This window comes from Rhinopithecus roxellana, chromosome 14, assembly GCF_007565055.1.
Source record: "Rhinopithecus roxellana isolate Shanxi Qingling chromosome 14, ASM756505v1, whole genome shotgun sequence".
Lineage (NCBI taxonomy): Eukaryota > Metazoa > Chordata > Mammalia > Primates > Cercopithecidae > Rhinopithecus > Rhinopithecus roxellana.
In genome coordinates this window covers 92,508,139-92,528,079 of record NC_044562.1, presented here as the reverse complement: position 1 = coordinate 92,528,079, position 19,941 = coordinate 92,508,139, and the positions used below count along the sequence as shown (strand labels likewise).

General features: G+C 37.2%; 1 protein-coding gene across 3 annotated transcripts in view; it reads right to left on the bottom strand.

Moving 5' to 3' along the window:
- PARD3B (par-3 family cell polarity regulator beta) overlaps positions 1-19,941 on the bottom strand; it is a 1,146,560-nt gene that overhangs the window by 429,443 nt on the left and 697,176 nt on the right. For all 3 annotated transcript variants that reach the window (XM_010352639.2, XM_030916822.1, XM_010352640.2), the window contains 2 exons: positions 18,219-18,318; positions 10,952-11,067 (listed from right to left, as the gene is read on the bottom strand). In XM_010352639.2, the coding sequence (XP_010350941.1) occupies positions 10,952-11,067; positions 18,219-18,318 (216 nt within the window). The remainder of the gene's footprint in view (positions 1-10,951; positions 11,068-18,218; positions 18,319-19,941) is intronic.

The window sequence follows — 19,941 nt, the reverse complement described above, 5'->3', positions numbered from 1 at the left end:
GTCCAACATACGCAAATCAATAAACGTAATCTTTCACATAAATGGAATCAACGACAAAAACCACATGATTATCTCAATAGATGCAGAAAAGCCTTCAATAAAATTCAACACCACTTCATGCTAAAAACTCTCAATAAACTAGGTATTGATAGAATGTATCTCAAAATAATAAAAACTATTTATGACAAACCCACAGCTAATATCACACTGAATGGGCAAAAGCTGGAAGCATTCTCTTTGAAAACTGGCACAAGACAAGGATGCCCTCTCTCACCACTCCTATTCAACATAGTATTGGAAGTTCTGGTCAGGTCAATCAGGCAAGAGAAAGAAAGAAAGGGTACTGAACTAGGAAGAGAGGAAGTCAAATTATCTCTGTTTGCAGATGATATGATTGTATATTTAGAAAACCCCATAGTCTCAGCCCAAAAGCCCCTTAAGCTGATAAGCAAAAAGAACAAAGCTGGGGGCATCATGCTACCTGACTTCAAACTATACTATAAGGCTACAGTAACAAAAACAGCGTGGTACTGGTACCAAAACAGATATATAGACCAATGGAACAGAACAGAGACCACAGAAATAACACCACACATCTACAACCATCTGATCTATGACAGACCTGACAAAAATACGCTATGGGGAAAGGATTCCCTATTTAATAAATGGGTTTGGGAAAACTGGCTAGCCACACTCAGAAAACTGAAACTGGACTCCTTCCCTATATTTATACAAAAATTAACTCAAGATGGATTGAAGACTTAAACATAAGGCCTAAAACCATAAAAACCCTAGAAGAAAACCTAGGCAATACCATTCAGAACATAGGTATAGGCAAAGACTTCATCTAAAATACCAAAAGCAATGGCAACAAAAGCCAGAATTGACAAATCGGATCTAATTAAATTAAAGAGCTTCTGCACAGCAAAAGAAACTATCAACAGAGTGAACAGGCAACCTACAGAATGGGAACAAAGTTTTGCAATCTATCCATCTGACAAAGGGCTAATATCCAGAATCTACAAGGAACTTAAACAAATTTATAAGTAAAAAACAAATTAACACCATCAAAAAGTGGGCGAAGGATATCAACAGACACTTCTCAGAAGAAGACACCTATGCAGCCAACAAACATGAAAAAAAGCTCTTCATCACTGGTCATTAGAGAAATGCAAATCAAAACCACAATGAGATACCATCTCACACCAGTTAGAATGGCGATCATTAAAAAGTCAGGAAACAAAAGATGCTGGAGAGATGTGGAGAAATAGGAATATTTTTACAATGTTGGTGGGAGTATAAATTAGTTCAGCCATTGTGGAAGACAGTGTGGCAATTCCTCAAGGATCTAGAACCAGAAATACCATTTGACCCAGCAATTCCATTACTGGGTATATACCCAAAGGATTATAAATCATTCTACTCTGAAGACACATGCACACGTATGTTTATTGTGGCACTATTCACAATAGCAAAGACTTGGAACCAACCCAAATGCCCATCAATGATAGAATGGATAAAGAAAATGTGGCACATATACACCATGGAATACTATGCAGCCATAAAAAAGTATGAGTTCATGTCCTTTGAAGGGACATGGATGAAGCTGGAAACCATCACTCTCAGCAAACTAACACAGGAACAGAAAACCAAACACCACAGGTTCCCACTCATAAGTGGCAGTTGAACAATGAGAACACATGGACACGGGGAAGGGAACATCACACAATGGGGCCTGTTGAGGGGTGGAGGGGCTAGCGGAGGGAGAGCATTAGGAGAAACACCTAATGTAGATGATGGATTGGTGGGTACAGCAAACCACCGTGGCATGTCTTTATCTATTTAACAAACCTGCACGTTCTCCACATGTATCCCAGAACTTAAAGTATAGTGGGGCGGGGGTGGGGGGAGAAGGCTTAGAATTACCTAGATACAGAGCCTCAGTACAAAATATAAAGAAGAAAGCACTTCATGTTTTAATCCAAGTTTTATGAGGAGCCCAGAATATTTAAGTTTTAAAGAATAAGGCAGTTTTTCCATTGACCAAGATTTCTCTTCAGAGCACAGATAACACTCTAAGTACATAGAGGTCAATTTAGTAAAAATCTGCATGGGTCTGTTACTGGCAGAATATCATTGGTTAAGGTTAGTTTCTAAACTTTATAGTTTTTTTGTATCTCTTCTGGGGAAATAGAGCCTTACATTTTTCTTAGAGACACTGACATTTTAAATTAACTACATATTCCACTAAACATTCCCTGGCCTTGAGAAAATACACTCAGTGAAAAACTGCATGGCAACATTTGAGACCATTTGTGGCCCCATTACTGACTTAAGGATCTACCTATGAAATCCACAGGTTAACTTTTCTCCCAGCATTTCATAATACTTAACTTTAGGAGAATTTACTTATATTGACTGTTCAAGTCAACCACCAAGTATAAGAAAAACCTGTAGGAGATGTAGAAGCTCATTTCTGATTATACTACCAACACTACCCTCTCCATGACTGCTACTATTACTAATAACACCATCAAATCCCTAGGCATTAGGGGTGTTCGAGGCATTAGGTTAAGTGTTTTTATATAAGAGGGATGATCCTTGCTCCGAAAATGCTTTCCTTTTTTAGATGGGGGCATTTGAGAAAGCTGTATCTCTTATTCACTCATTCAACAACTTATAAAAGAGAGCAATTAAGTTTATGGCATTTGTGAACATTTGGTCATGGGAGGGGTATGACAGGGATGGCCTGGCATGTGTCACAACTTTTAGACAAGTCTAGAAACATATAAAGCATTATAAAAGTACAATTCCTACATAAAAGGTATTGTTTTCCAATTAATAACAGTAACAATGAATACAAAGTCAAATTCTTCTTGAAAGTATGTTTCCTAGGGAATGTAAAACACAGCAGGAGGAGAGGATGCATAGAGACTTACAGGGATAGGAAAAGCACGTCCTTGACATAGAGAATCATTTTACACCTTTGCTTCCAACTCAAATCGTTGTTTTAATGAATTTTAAACAGAATCTGCCTTATTCTGCTACATCTGAAGTATTGATCAAGTTATATTATAGACAGTGATCTATATTTCCACATTTCAGTTACTACTACTACTAGTCTATAATTCATTTTAAATGTAGCAATTATCTAAAATATAATTACATGCTACATTTTGGTTAATCCAAATGTCCGTTTTCTTAATGTTTTGAAAGAGGCCGGCCATGGATGGAGGTGCTGGAAACTATCTGAAGTCTTTTCTCACTAGAGATGTCTCTCTAAGAATTCAGCCTGAGTTCTGACAGGTAGGTTCTCTAAATTCAACTTTTCATTTATTCATCTCACTACAATTATATTCTGTGTAATATGTACACAGTGCTATCATCTGTGTACATATAATACAGTTATGTAGTTAAAACACATAACTATATACATTATAATATGTTTTATTTATTTATTTTTTTGAGACAGAGTTTCATTCTTGTTGTCCAGGCTGGAGTGCAATGGCATGATCTTGGCTCACTGCAAACTTGGCCTCCTGGGTTCAAGTGATTCTCCTGCCTCAGCTTCCCAAGTAGCTGGGATTACAGGCATAGGCCACCATGCCTGGCTAATTTTGTATTTTTACTAGAGACAGGGTTTCTCCATGTTGGTCAGCCTGGTCTTGAACTCCCAACCTCAGGTGATGCACCCGCCTTGGCCTCCCAAAGTGCTGGGATTACAGGTGTGAGCCACTGTGCTCGGCCTTATAATATGTTTTAACAACATAAACATATTAAAATACTCTAACAAAAATAAAAAGAACCTGTATCCCTTGTCAAACACTGAAAAAATATATGATGGTCTCTTTTTCATAATTTTGGTGAGTTCTGCTTCTCTTTTCAGTCTTCAGGAGCTGTTTTAATTTACATATTTTTTCCTTTTATACCAAACATGCCACAAACCAGAATTCCATTTTCCATCACTGTTATCCTTCTCAATTTCAAAACTTGTCAACATGATGTATCTTCTGATGTGATTATCATTGCTTGATATATCTGGGGTACTGATTAATTTTAAACAGATGTGAGTCTTTCAATATTTGCATGAAAATATTTGAGGAGAGCTCTCCTATGCCTCTTAAGCCATCTCTCTTTCAGGCATAATATCTTTATTCTTTCAACTGTTTTTCACTAAACATGGTTTCTAGGCCTTTCACCAATATCTGGATTGCATTCTATACTGTCTTTGTAGCTATTAAAATATTTTACCCATAACTGGATATGGAACTGTAAACGTTATGACCAGGCCAGAATAAAGTGGAGCTGTTTTCTTCTTTGATCTGAAAACACAGAACTAGCTTTGGGGATGGCCATTTCAGGCAAGCAGCTAAGAACCAGGGGATTGCTTCAATAGTTACTATGCCAACTCTCCTAAATCCTACACTTATACAATTCATTTCTTTTAACCTGACTTTATGACATAACCTTTGTCATTCACTATCCCATCTAAAATAGCTCCATGTCCCCTCAGTCATTCTCTCTACCTGAATTTGGCTTTAGGAAAAACATTTCTATCGGAATCTGTCATCGGAAATTTTATTATTTATTCACTGTATACATCTTTATCATCTGTTTGCATAACGAGAATGAAAACACTGTAAGATTGCAGCCTTTGTCTTATTTACCCGGGATACTGCCTGGCATACAGTAAGTGTCAATAAATCCTTGTTGGAATGAATGCATTATTCTTTATTAAATTCTATCTTCTTCAATTCTGGAGAAATCATCTGAATGCTAATTCTGTAAATCTATCACCCGATTCTCTAAGACAGTATTTCCTGAAAATGTGCTTCTCTCTTCCTCTTTTCTACATAGCCAAGGTTATCAGTGAGTTCTTGAAGCAGCCACACTAGTGTCTTCAGATGCCTCTTCCTTTTCTTCCTCCCTGAGATAAGTTATCATAATGTTAGAATTTCCTTTTGGAAGTTTTTCCTCAACTCTTGAGTTTTTCTTTTCTGTTGAGGTTCTAATCTAGGTACACGCAGCAAGCACCATTTCTCTCATTTATTTACCACATCCCCAGTGTTTAATGCACTTCCTAGCACACAGCAGGCACTTAATAAACATTTACTTAATGAATGAACATTCCCTATAATTCCTTTATTTTGAGTTACTAGAGCTTAGAGTATATCGCTGACTTCATCTTTGTATACTTGTCTATTATACAAATAGACACTTTCTTACAGTGTTACCATTAATTTTTCTTTACAAAACAGATTATTTTCTTTGAAGTCAAAGTTGTATCCAAAACAATAATACCCAATTCAGCTTTTAACTATATTCAGAGGTACTACTCCTTGGTGGACAATAAAAGAAATCCATGGATGTAAATAAAAATAGTAAAATATATTTATATATTAGTTATACATACAAACCAGCATCACACTTATTAGAATAATTTTATAAAAATTATCCTATGTATTCAGTCTTTATTATCAATAATTCAGAGAAGTACCTCATTATATGAATATAATCTTAAAAAGAACGTATTAGAGCAGTAGTAAAGTAGTATTAGGCTTTTTTCATGCTCATCTTTGAGCTGATACTAGAAATGTACTCTCTAAGAGGAATATCTGACATGTATAAAAGGTTTCATACTCAAAATGTATCTCAAATATTTACCTTTGTAGATGTGAGAACTCAGTTGGCTTATAAATTACTTCAATTGTGGGTATCTAAAAACATTTCCTAATTTAAAAAAAAAATTAGAGCAAGCAACTTACAGAAAATAAAACTGCTGAATCACAAATCTTGAAAGGAAATCAGCCAACCTATTTATCGTCTTGATTTTAGGGAGATATTCAGGACACATGCTCTTGCTTAAAAGACTATGAGACATGGAATGTTAACAATCTTCATTGTCAGGAAACTTCCTAAAATTTCGTCTGAATGCCTCACGCATCACTTTAAGCTCATTTCCTCTCATTGAACAGGAGTACAGCTGGCCAGCATCTTCCATCTGCACTACCCTTCGCCTTCTCCGAACTGGGTTATAGAACACCCTTCTGAAATGGGAGTGGGAGGCCAATTTGAAACAGGAGAGGAAACTCTAAAAACAGCATCTTGTGAGAAACAGAATTTTAAACTTAACTCTGAATGGGGCTACAGAGTAGGTCAACAAAGGGGGCCAACAAACTGAAGTGCTATCCCTCGAATAATTCAGACTAATTCTCAAACAGTATTATGGGGTCATAAAACACCAAGCCTGGAAATTAAAGATTTTTATGCCTCATCAAAAAGTCTTTGAATGTAACTTCCTGGCATACTGCCAACAAGGGCAGCTCTTTGGGGGAAAACCCTATGCCAAAGGCCAAAGAGGCAGCTGTGTTATTCAGCTCCTGAGAGCTTCCAACTCAACACCCACACAAGCTCAATTAGGAACAAATTAAAGGGGTCCAGACTGAACACAGTAATTCTGGTAATTTAAATAAATAGAGAAAAGTCTACAATTAGTAGGAAAAGACTGATTTTCTCCAAAACCCAGAAGTATCCACCCAGTCTCTTAAGTGACACCCTAACCCCTTTGAATTAGCATGACTACATGCAATTATTTAAAAACAAATTTCCTTTTATTTATCATTGTAATCATTTCTGATCTGACTTAAATGTGACCACATGCATGCCAGCAAAAGTATCCACAAAATCCCAAGGCAAAGCAGCCTCAAAGGGGCTATATATACATTATACTTATAATGTATACCCAATTCAGCTTTTACTTATACTTATAATGTATACATAGGAATGAATGACACTGAGTAAAATTGTAATCAGAGTTGTACACCTACATTTTAGAGCATATAATGTGTTACCCATCTCAAGAAGTGTTTAATATACACATCTGTAGTTAATCAATAAACATTTTTGCAAGTAAAGGGAAAAATTTAGAGTCATTGAAAAAGAATCAAAGATTTAATATTGGGGAAACTATTAATTAACTCACCTTTATTTCATGAATAGAATAAAGAACAAAATCCACATTATCAGCCAGTAAGGCCCTTAAAATCACTTATTAAAATTAAACATTCATTCTTGATTAAAAAAATAAACGATTTAATCAAAAAACTTTTAGGATGTTAGGACTGCAAAGAAACTTATGTAGCTTGATCAAATGTTTCCATGAGAAACCAATAGCAAACATTATAATTAATGTGTGCGCTCTCTCTCTCTCTCTCTCTCTCACACACACACACCCCCCACAGTGGAAGCACTCCTATTTCATCTTGAAACTCATTTTGATTAGCTGATTGTACAGTCCATGCAGGAGAATGAGTACATATGAAGAGCCAAAGTAATTTTACAAAGGAAGAAAAATTAGAGGAAGATCATCTTGTAAGTAATCAAAATACGAAGTAATAGCAAGATAATTTAAACGGGGTGATGCTGACACGACATGGACTAATGTATCAACAGAATAGCATGTCTAGAAATCCACACATCTATGTAGGTATGGGAATTTACTATTCAATGTGACTGAATTTCAGATTAACAGGGAAAGAACGGAGAAGTCAATAAATGTTATTAATAATTTGCTTACTTATGTAAGAAAATTCTTCCATCTCATACCCCATGGATAAAAATATATGATAGATTGCTAAATATTTTTTAAAGCCTCTAAAAGTACCAGAAGGGAATGAGATAAACATATAACCTAAATGTCACAAAAGAAGAAACGATGAAAATATTTGACAATAAGACTGAAACCTTTTTTATAAGAAATATCACAATGAAACTAAAAAGACAAATAATAGGTTGCAAAAAAATGACTTGCATCCCAAGTAACAATATTTTATAAATGAAAGAAGAAAAAATTAACAAATGGTAACTTTGGCAAAGGCTATAAATAAACAAATTGCAAAATCTTAAACACAAACAACTCAAAAACCCACCAAAACAACAACAAAAGAACTGTTAATGAAGCCCACATTCCATTAAAAGGGGAAGAGAAAAGTAAAGTATAACTGAAGATTAACGAATGTAACACTACGCAACTATTATAAATAAATGGTATGTGATGTGGACATGCACATAGATGGGGAAGCAACTGGTGCTTTCTAGGAGCACTTACATTTTAAACTACATTTGTGTCTGGTGAATAGGTAAAAGAGATGGCAATAAGGAGGCTTTATTTTTCTTAATCGGAATTGTCTGTCTTCGAAAATATAACTGAAAATAAGTAAATGGAAGCTGCTCACCTTTAAAATAGCTTAAACAGATGAACAACGACTCATTAATATGCAAGTTAAAATACTAGTTTGGTCTTAGTAGCAAATGTAAAACAAAAACAAGGGTACCGATAGGGCCCATCAGCCTCTGAAGATTCCTACAGACTTTATAAAGTGAGAAATAGCCAAAATAATTTAATTATGCAACAAATAGAAGGGTTTTTTTTTATTCTGAAGCATATAAAAATGTTGGTTTCCAGCTCAAAAATAGATAGCATGAATTGTATATTCATCCTAAATAGGATACTTATCAAAACGTTTTAAAGAATGTTAAAACATTTTAAAGAATCAAGATCCTGCTAGTATTATTCCTATAAACATAGTCACCTACCTTTTGAGCAAATAAATTAATCTCTTACATTGGCCTAGTGCCATATATGGAAAACGAAACTATATACAATATTCTATTCCCCTAATGAAACAGAAAAGACACTTTCAAATGTTTACCGTTGGGGTATCACCTAAGTGAATTTCACATTGAGAAGGTTAACACATTTGTTAGGCTCCCTGACTGTTCTGGGGAGAAGGGATCAAAATGGTGGTAGAATGCTGACCCTCAGGGCCTTCTGAAAGACTGTTGGCTTTAACCTTGTACTTCTTGGAAAGGACCAAACTTTGATGATTACTCTAAACATGTTTTTACAGCGTGCTACTGAGTATTTCTGCTACATGGTGCATTTTAGCCAGTGCTTTTAGTTGGCACTAGGGTAAATAGCTCATAACCTGACCAATTTTGTAGAATGAATAAACCTTACTATTATTGTTGTCATTTATGGCATATGTATAAAAATGCAAAGAATCATTGCTAACTACATATATTTTGCTAGGACTATTTCAGTTTCGAAGAGAAAACTCAAAATATAGTTTTTGGTAATAAAAATGTTAACAAAATGGCTGGACCCAGTGGCTCACACCCTGTAATCCCAGCACTTTGGGAGGCCGAGGTGGGTGGATCACTTGAGGTCAGGAGTTCGAGATCACCCTGGCTAACATGGAGAAACCCCCTCTCTACTAAAAATACAAAAAAAAAAAAAAAAAAAAAAAAAAAAAAAATTAGCCAGGTGTGGTGGCAGAGGCCTGTAATCCAAGCTACTCGCAAGGCTGAGGCAGGAGAATCACTTGAACCCAGGAGGCGGAGGTTGCAGTGAGCCGAGATCATACCACTGCACTCCATCCTGGGAGACAGAGTGAGACTCCATCTCAAAAATAATAATAATAATAATGATAAAATTCAAAAGTAAATAAAAATACTGATTCTGGACATGCCTTAGGTTTTATTTTTTGCAGGTTTCATATTTTTTCTCTCTTAATTTACAATGGGTGCTGTTTTTTCTTTTTAGAACCATAATAATAGTGGCTGCTTTAATTAAATGAGAAAAACAGAAATATATTTCTCTCCTCAAAAATAAGAGCAGTTTTGATCCATTCATCTTCTTTATAGAGAAACTGGGAAGACAGAACAGGAAATGTTTATCAAGCACTCTATAAAAATGAACTGCTCTTTAAATTATTAGTAATAACGTATGTCACTGTCACAAATTATTCCTTTGGTTTGTCAAAGGTTCACGCTTGAGAAAATACTGTTTCTGACCAGTGTTCAAGACAGCTTCCTTGTTAAGGTTTCTATCGTCTCTCACTACAGGTGATTACAGCAAATGCATCCCAGTGATTTAGTTAATTTATACAAAACAGAACCAATTTCTCTTGTTTCATCATGATTGAACATTTTTCTGAACTCCTGTAAATGAATTACAGATAAGCCCTATTTATCAGATTGTTTGGTGGAGCATGCACTTTTGATTATTCTATTTTCTCATTGTTACTAATGAAATATATAATATGCCTCGAAAAAAAACAATTGCAAAGCTTGGCCTCTAAGCATTCACGAGGCAATGGATATTTTGCTGAGAATTTATTTTGTACCCATACTTTTCTCTAATAGTGTTCTCTCTAAGAGCCCATGGGAGGGCAGTGATGCTCTAGGGTATATGAGATGTCCCAAGGCTTTCAGAACACAGTTGACAGGGGCCCTTGCTTTGCCCTGGCACCCAACAGTCACCAAGAAGTTCCCCATGGTGCTGAGAACCTCAGTGAGGTTGTTCAGGCATGGACAGAGGGTACCTTGACACCCTCAGTGTGGCAAGCCCAAAAGACCCCCTTTCCCTCTAGTGTCACAGGATTTGGGGATGGGCATTTAAAAAGCTGAATTTTCTGCACTGCTGCCATCCCTGTGCATTACACATGGGTAGGAATAGAAGGATGTGAAGCACTAAGGCAAAGGATGCTTTGAACCACATGATTTTCCCAGGCTCTGCAACAGGTACGCCCGCACAGAGTGGAAATGCCCTGGCAGAAGCAAGGGTGCAAATGCAAAGGCAGACAGATGAGATAAAGATGCCTCTGGAATTCAGATCCTCCAGAAGGAATCATTTTTGTGATCTATAATGGGAGGATAGTTTATAGATCATTTTGTAAAAATAAATCACTTCTCTTTGTTTCACAAAGTGGGTAATTACAATTAAGTGTGTGAAGAGATAGGAAGGTGAGATGGCCATTATCCCTTCCTCTAGGCTTCTTCAGACCTTGTTCCCTGAGGTTTGAGTTGAAGAAAGAAAACCAGGACATTTGGGAAGATAAATGGGCTAAGGCTGGAGAGCTGACCTGGATGTCACCTCACCCTTGCTTACCAAGGTCCATGCTCTTCGAGGCTTTCAAATTAATTGATTCAGGCTGCCTGGCCGGTGTCACAGATCTGAAGTTGATGTGCTGATCTGGAAAATATACTGCTGAATCCACCCCAGAGCTGTGGAAAGAAGCCATATGTTGTATTTAGGTTTAGAATAAAATCTTTTTAAAAATGAGGAAGCAGTTCTCATTTTGAACACAGCCACTCATCACTCTGTGCAACTCCCAACCACATATTTTAAACTAATTCCTAAATCTCAGGTTTCTTTATGAGATGTAGCAACTCTGTTTTCATGTATTTTACCACACTGTACAATTTAAATAAAATATTCTCTGGGTAATACCGTGTTTTACTCTTCACTGATTTCTGCTAATTGGGATCCTGCTGTACACTATATAACTTTAAGTGGATAAAGAAGGCCTGGAAAACACTAGCACTTCAAGAGATGTCATCAGATATTAGCAGAGTCCAAAAGCAGGTTAAGGGATTTCTGTGGGCTAAGCTATGCCTATTTTAAAAAGCAAGTGAAAAGGTTGTATCCTTTGGAGAAAACCATCCTGTTGAATGACTGATGCCTGTAGGAATTTGGTTTTCTACTTTATTTAGGTCTTTTTTCTAAAACTAATGTTAACACTGAGCAGATAGTCTGCATATCAAAAGTGCAAAAAGGAAGTAATAGGAAAAGCACAGTTGACAATTTAGACACAAGATACATCAAATGCCCATTATAGTTTTCTTAGTACCTGTAGGCAATCTCAAATAACTTCCTTTCGGCAGAACATTCTACTTATTTCATTTGACCAGACAGGGTATTATGTAAGAGAATTACAGACAATGACTTATTTCTTGTTCTATAAATAAATTATATTTATATAATTTTAATAAACTAAATTATAGCCATTTCCTCCCCTTGGCACTCTCATCTGTTTAGAAAGTAAATATGGTAGCCCATCTCATCATAATTGCTATCCTAATCTCAGATATAGTGAAAATCCGAATCATGTATCCTCACAAAATCTGAAAGTATTGAGTTTTTCAAATGGTTGGAGTTTGATACTATAAACAACAAAACAATAGCAAAAATAACTGTTTTGAATGAGGATCCTTCTAAAATGTAGAGGAGAATCTCAACCGGAAATACCAAAATAAGTTTAATCTTTTCTTGAAACTCATCATCCTTCCATATTCAATATTGTTTTTGAGAAATATTAAAATTAGTATGCAACAATAATAGTATGGCCAAATGAATAAATGAACCTCCATTTTCATAATGCAGTGGGTAGATTAAGGAAGTACTTGTTTAGCCAGGTGTGGTGGCATGCACCTGTAGTCCCAGTTACTTGGGAGGCTGAGGCTGGAGGATCACTTGAGTCTAGGAGTTTGAGGCTCCAGTGAGCTAAGATCGCACCTCTTCCCTCCAGCCTGGGTGAAAGAGGTAGACCTCATCTCCCCTACCCTCCTCCAAAAAGGAAGTACCCGTGACACCAGCACAGCCCTGTGCTCAAGAGCCTGGCTCCAGTACTTACCAGCTGTGTCAATTAAGAGACTGGCTCTAGTACTTACTAGCTGTGTCAACTAAGAGACTTACTGGACCTCTCTGGGCTTCAATTTCCTTATGTATAAAATGAGTAAAATTACACTCTCCACCTCATAGGGTTGTTGAGAGAACAGAATGAGTGAAGATTTGTAAAGTAAGGACATTAGTGTCTGGTACCGAGCATTTTGTATAGAAGCAGATAAATTAGGTAAGTTAACAAACAAGCAGATCAATAAATCGACCTACTTTTGCTTCGCAAAACACTATAAGTTTCTGAGTTTTTCCCATTACCTGTGTTTTTTTACAGTTTCTCTGACGTCTCTGTTTTTGTCAGACTCTCAGTAAGTCTGTGACTAGGAGCCCTTTTCTCTATTTAGAAGGGTGATGTGAGAGCTTGATCAACCTGAGCTATTAACAATCCTTTTCTTTATTTTTGTAGGTTAGTGTGGTCTTTGAATGAGGGCCTAAGGCTCTCGCCAATGAAAAGATTTCACATTTTCATAAAAATTTCTCAAGAAGTTTAAATCCTCTCTTTAGAGTTATGTAGCTTTTTTTCTATTTCTTTCCCGGTGTCTGGGTACATTCTCAATACATGAAACCATTGATATATAAAGTATATTAGATATGGTATCTAGTAATGACAAAATATGCCAATTGTGAACAAAAATCCTGGACCCACTTAGTGTTACTGACACTAGCCTGGCCTAATAGCAACACTTTCATTTTTTCAGCCCATTTTAAAGAAGAATTCTGAGACACTACTGCACACATGAGCTCTCCCCTGAGTCTTGGAGTTTGGAAGCACTTGCCTTTAAATGTGTGATTCGACCTTTATTTGCACTTAAGTTTTCCATCCTTTGATCTGTTGTGATGATGTGGGTTTAGTGTCAGAAAGACTCATGGCCTTCATAGAATCAAAAAGTTTAAGAGCTGAAAGGGATTAAAGGTCACCTCATCTCTTAGATAAGACCCTGTGGCTCAAAGAGGAGGATTGGCGTTCCAAGGTCACACAGCTGGCCAGGGGCAAAGCTGGGACCAGAGCCACAAGCTCTGGCTGAAATGGTGGCCAGCCTGGGACACAGGTTGTTGCTGATCGCGAACCAGCAGAAGTTAAGCCTTTCACTTTTAGTGAAGACTTGCTCACCTTTTATTATGTGGCTTACATTTCAGGTTTGTTTTTTGTTTCAATAGAGTGGTGTACATCATGCAATAATAGAAAACTAAATCCTTAATCAAAGCAGTGAAAGCCTCCAGGGAAGAGGTGTAGGACCCTCATTAAAACATAGATCAGACTGCATTTAAAGTGCTCTGCTCAAGGCAGACTGAGAATCTACCCTACTGAACAATGTGTTGGTGAACCTGACTCATTGTCTTAGATTATCCTCTCAAGCCCGGCATTAATTCACAAATTAGGAGTAAGAGCTCACATTTTCCCAGACTCCTAGGTAGCAATAATCCCAATCCCTATTTAAAAAGTAAGGTGGCAATGACACTCAATGCAGTAACATCAAGCTAGGATCTATCTAATAAAGTGAATTTTTATACAAACTTTGGCATATAATCAAGAACGATCAAAGAGATAAAAGGCTGCACTATACACGTGAAGGTAACAGATGCTCTTATGCACACATCTGATTATGTCCTTTAAATTGATCATAATGAGATATCTACATATCAATTTACATACACATATATGTTACCATCATTTTGACTGTGACCAAGTGTACACTTTGAAAACCTTTCATAAAAGGGCCCCCTTTGCTGTGGTACAAAACGGAAATAAGGCAAAATAAGGCTGATATCAGATTTTTGGATATTAAGGAGGTAAGTGAGTGTAATATAAGTCATCATAGGATTAGAGCCAATGTGGGCATATAGAGCACTGGAATAGTGAGTGAGAGCAGTACTGAGTTAGTTCATGTGAAAATATTTTAGACATGTAAGTTAGACTAGTAAAATGATTTGTAACTTTATGATACATATCTCAAGTGTTTGGATTGAGAGGGTGACATGATGATTATAAAATGCGACATTTTAATTTTGAAGGGAGTTAGCCTGTGCTCATGGCTGAGTGGGCTGCAGTGAAGGTTGTGGGAAGCTGCAAGTTAACAGCAGGCCAAAGACATGTCTTAGATAAAGGCCGTGTTTTCAGCATGAACAACCAGGGAATCTACTGAATAGAAATGATACTCAACGTCAAATTATGCTGCCTAATGAATAAGTAAGGGTAGCATGAAGCATATGCCAGTGTCTTGACTACGGTGACAAACCAGGAATGTAAAAGATGTATAAGAGTCAACAATGAATGTTCAAGAACCGTCTGAGATGAAAAGGTGAGGGATGAAGTCTTTGAGAGGCATGACAAAAACCATGTCTGAAGTCTCAGGTGTCCACAGATGGACTTCAACAATTGGCTACTATGAGTGACAGTAGATTCAGGTATGTACGTGAAGAAACAGACAAAGAGAGAAAGAGAGAAAGAGAATGTGAACATGTGGGGAATAGCCCAATGTTGTCTAAACTGTTAATAATATTCAATATATTCTGTCTGCTGCTTATTTAGCTTCAACTCTGCCTGAGATCCCACAGTAAGTTTATTTCCTTTATATTTATTTATTACTTAGACCTACATATTATAAACTTTTCTGTAATAATCATTGCATAATAGTAAAAATAGGTTCAGCAATTTCCCAATTTCATTTTGCACAGGCATTAAGTTTGATCAAATTTGTTTTTCATTCCTCATGCCATAGATAGCCTCACCCCTCAAACACCCTTTTTTCCTTTGAGCTGGCATATACTTTTTTTTTTGAAAGGCAGAAGGCAGGAGAGCCTTTCTTGCTCAATCCTCCTGGCTCCCCTCCAGTCCTTCCTCCATCCCAAGTTTCACACATCCAACTCCTGCTGCTGCTGGTCACCTAGGCAACGCAGCAGACTGCAGGATGGTGCAGGTCACACGATCCTAGGAGGGGAGTTTCAAGGCTTAAGACTTGTTCTTTCTATTTTAAAAATATCTCTGTCCTTTCTTCTCCACCCATGCTCCTGATCCGCCATCCAGGCCCTGCTCTTCTCTTGCTAGTCCCAAGTCTGAGCGGCCTCCTTGTCTATGGTGGCTTCTGCCATTCCCTCCATCCTCCATTACTGAAACTGCTCTGCCTGATACTGTAATCTCCAGGCTCAAAGTGCTTCAATGCTTCTCCACTACTCTCTGGAGAAGCATGGCACCTATGGAGCAGGGCAGACGATGCCATTCCCATTGAGTCTTCCCTGAGATACCACAAGTTTTAGCCACACTGAACACACTCTGCATTCTTCTCTCCCATCATCTGGTTTCCTTAACTTAAATTGCCCTTCCCACCACTTCTTTGTCTAGATAGCTTTGTTCTATTTTCCAAGAAACTGCTCAAACACTACTCTCCTGTGAAAACTTACTTGACAACTCCAGACAAAGTTAGCAGCTTTTTCCTCTAGGCTCCCATTGCATTTTGCATCTAATGCTTAGGGGCTGCATCCCAGTTATCTGTGTGTCTGTCTCTTTAAGAGGACACTGCATTGCTTGCAGGCAGGGATGCTTTCCAATCCATTTGATTTCTTTCTATAGTGTCTGGCTCAGAGCTCCAGAAATACTTTTGAATGAATAAGTGAATGAATGACTTAATAATCAAATACTGAAGAGTGGAAAAGAAGAATGAAGTCTAAGACAATGTCATACTTTCGACTGAAAGGAGATTACTGTTGATGATTAAGAGAGCAGTTCTAATAAAAAAGTGAGAACAGAGGCCTAAAACACAGGGGACTAGGAAGGAAGAGTGAAAAGAAGATGGAAGTTACTAGTTCATACCATGTAATGAAGATTTACAGCAGTGAGGACCAATATAAACTTTTTTCTTTCCCCAATTCACAAAGGAATGGCTTTGCAGAAAAGGGAAGGAAGGAAATCCATGGAGACTTTGAAGCCAGAAAGGCAGTTGCTAAATCCCAACTGATCTCTGAACCACCTCTCTCCCTTGAAGGTTTCTCACCTGAGTGCTTCTCTCTAGTCTCCCCTGCACAGATGCTCAGTACCTCTGACTGCAATTGACCTAAAAGGTATCCAAAGAGTCTCTGGCTTCCAGGGGATATCAACCCTCTTCCATTCACCCAATCCATGTTATACACACACACAAAAAACCCAGGTTTCATTATGTGTATTACCTGCTAAAACCCTACAATAAGATTTACTATCTACCGAATGAAGTCTGTATACCTTATTCTTGCACTCTGGGCTTTATCATCTGGCTGATCAGCCCCAAGTTATGCAAATCAATTTACTCTCTCATCTCCATGCTGTTTCTTCTGCTGCCCTTCCTTCCCAAAACGCCCTTTCTTTCTGGGCTCATCTCATGTCCACCTGCTATTAATGAGTTAGGGTTCAGCTTAAATGACACTTTTACCATAGCATTTTCTCTGATTCCTTTATCAGGAGGCATTCTCCTCGGCCTCAGACGCCCAGAGCATTTTATCTACACCTTCTGGTAAGTATCACTCGGAACCCTTGTGTTTCAGTTGTCCCATGAGTCTACCTGTCAGCCTACCAGCTTCCTGAAGACAGGGTTTATATCTGATTCAGCTTTGCACCATCCCAATCATTTTGCACATATATACAGAATAAACAGTAAGGTAGAGCAAATGAAATTATGTTTTAAATGGCTTTTCTTAATGCCAACAAAATGTCATTTTCAATTCAGAATTGAGCAGGCAATGGAAATGAATGGACAAAATTAAATAGGTCCACATTTCTTTCATGAAACCCCTAGAGATACTGATCTAGAATATTATTGTGATTATCAATCTAGTTCACGAAACTGTAGTTAGCAAGATAACTGACTTCAAAAGTATAAGAATCAGAGATAGCTAAATATAGGTGAGCTTCCACCTAATAGAGTTAGCTATACTCTTGGCATGCTGCTTTATTTTTAGCAGACTGTATTAAAAAACATAATAGGAATGACACTAGCATTGCTGAAAGAAAAATGAAGAAATTTCACAGGATTATCATGGGACACAGAACGGAATAAAACACACAGTTTCTAACAGCCATAATAAATACAGAAAATAGCAAAGGGACAATTTAATGATTTTTAAAACTCATCAGAAGAACAAAATCTATGAATTCCCCTAGTCAAATAGTATACATGCTTAGTAAATCTCTCTCATGCTTGTGTGATTCTGAAAATTATTGATTTTTTTTTAGTTTCTATTACAGAATGGATATAATATTGGGTACCCTCTTCAATATTTTAGATTATATATGGTATTGCTTTAATTTTTAGATTCCATTAACTTTCTTGGAACATCTATTTTTAAAATACCTTTAGGGTTTGCCAATTACTAATAAAAACCTGTAAGCTTCCCATTTTCTCAGTTTTGTTTGATACCTTCCCATGTCACTTTTCTTTGAGCTCCATGGCTCTAGTTTTTAAATTTGTAAAAGAAAGTTCAACCATTCTCTTAAATGTTTTAATAATTTAAGGTGAATCTTAACAAATACCAGAAAGCAAAATATGCCCAATCTAAGCTATTAGCTAGGAGAAACTTTCACTGAAGCTTTCATTAGAAAGGAATTATAGATACTATAAGATTTCCATTCCAGAAAGAAATAGAGTTAAAATAAGTTTCCTGAATAAGGTTGCTGTGTTCTCCCAGAAAAACAATAACGAGGAACATTTACGATATATCATTTTATCAATACCTGTGACTGTAATCTTCGAGGCCCAATTCCAGAGCAGAATGTGGTGTTGGAGAAGGTGGAACTTCACTCTCGGTCCATCCGTCATTGGGCAGCAATAGGTCTATAAACAAAGAACAAATGAAGCTGTATAAAGTGGAAGCGGAATCATTCGATGCCTGGTTTGGTTTCAGTATCTCTCTCAGACACAGTTTTAGCCAACACATAAACCAGCTCTGAAATAAGTAAGTTCTCACACAGAACTGAAGGATCCTTATGAGAATGAATACCTCTTGTGTGAGGAAATCTAAGCCTTCTAATATGTTTTTACACTGGTGACCTGCAGGCAACCCCTAGCAAACCCACTCCATGCATCTTGACTACCTTTTCCCACCAACAAAAGGCTGACACATACCCATTACCTGTGATCTGTGGAAGATTAACAAAGTCATCTGTTTTATGCCTTAACAGTTTTGTAAATAAGACTCGATAGTGAATACTGTGAATTATATGGTGATTAAAGCATTTGCTTCAGTAGCAAAAACTTCTTTTAAAAAATCGTGAGATATAGTATATCTGTTCACCATCTAGACATAGTGGAGGTAAACACACACACACACACACACACACACACACACACACACACACACACATGCCCTCTTTTTTTCTGTCTGTGCCATAATGGCAACACTTGAGTTTAAGGCCTTATAAGGAAAAGACAGGGGTCTAAATCCTGGTTTTCCCACCTACTAAAAATGTATACTTTTCCAGTCTGTTCTGTACTAGAAAAATAGACATGTACCTCTAATATCACCACAACTAATAACAAGGTTGTTGAGATCTTATTGTATAGCAGATATTATATTAAGCCTTGTACATTATTTCACTGAATGCTCATAATTACTAACCATATTCACTAGTGTATGAAAAGCATTATAGGACATCCTGGTTAAGTATATGGTTTTTGGAGCAAGACTGCCATGTTTCCAACCCTACTGCTGTGTGAACTTGGCAAATTACTCAACTTCTCCAAGCCTCAATTTTTAAAGCCATAAAGAGGCAACAAGAATACCTTTACTGGAGGAATATGAGAATTAAATTATATTTAAGCAGTGATTTGTAAATGCAAACTGTTAAGTAAACATAGGATTTTCATTCCATAGATTGTAAGTTCTACTTGTATCTATTACAGTGACATAGTTGGTAAGATGTGTACCTGATTTGTCCCTGAGACAGAATAAGAGACAAATCTCTCTAACCTTGAGAACTGCTGTTGGTGACAAAACCTGCTTTGGTTTGTCCACGTGCTGGATATGATGGTTAATTTTTTATATGTCAACCTGACTGGGCCACAGGGTACCTAGATATTATTCTGGGAGTTTCTGTGAGGGTGCTTTTAAACAAGATTCACATTTAAATAAGTAGACTGCCCTCTCTAATGGGCTGGGTCTTGTCTAATCACTTGAAGGCATGAATAGAACAAAAAGACTGCCTCTTTCCTGAATGAGAGAGAATTCCTCCTACCAGAGTGACTGTGACATGGGACATTGGACTTTTTCTGTCTTCAGACCCAAACAGAAACATTGGTGCTTCCTGAGTCTCAAGCCCATTTGCCTTCAGACTGAAACCACACCATCAGCTTTTTTGGTTCTCAGGCCTTCAGACTCAAACTGCACCATCAACTCTTCTGCAACCCCAGCTTGCTGACTCACCCTGCAGATCCTGGGATGTGCCTATTTTCAAGGTC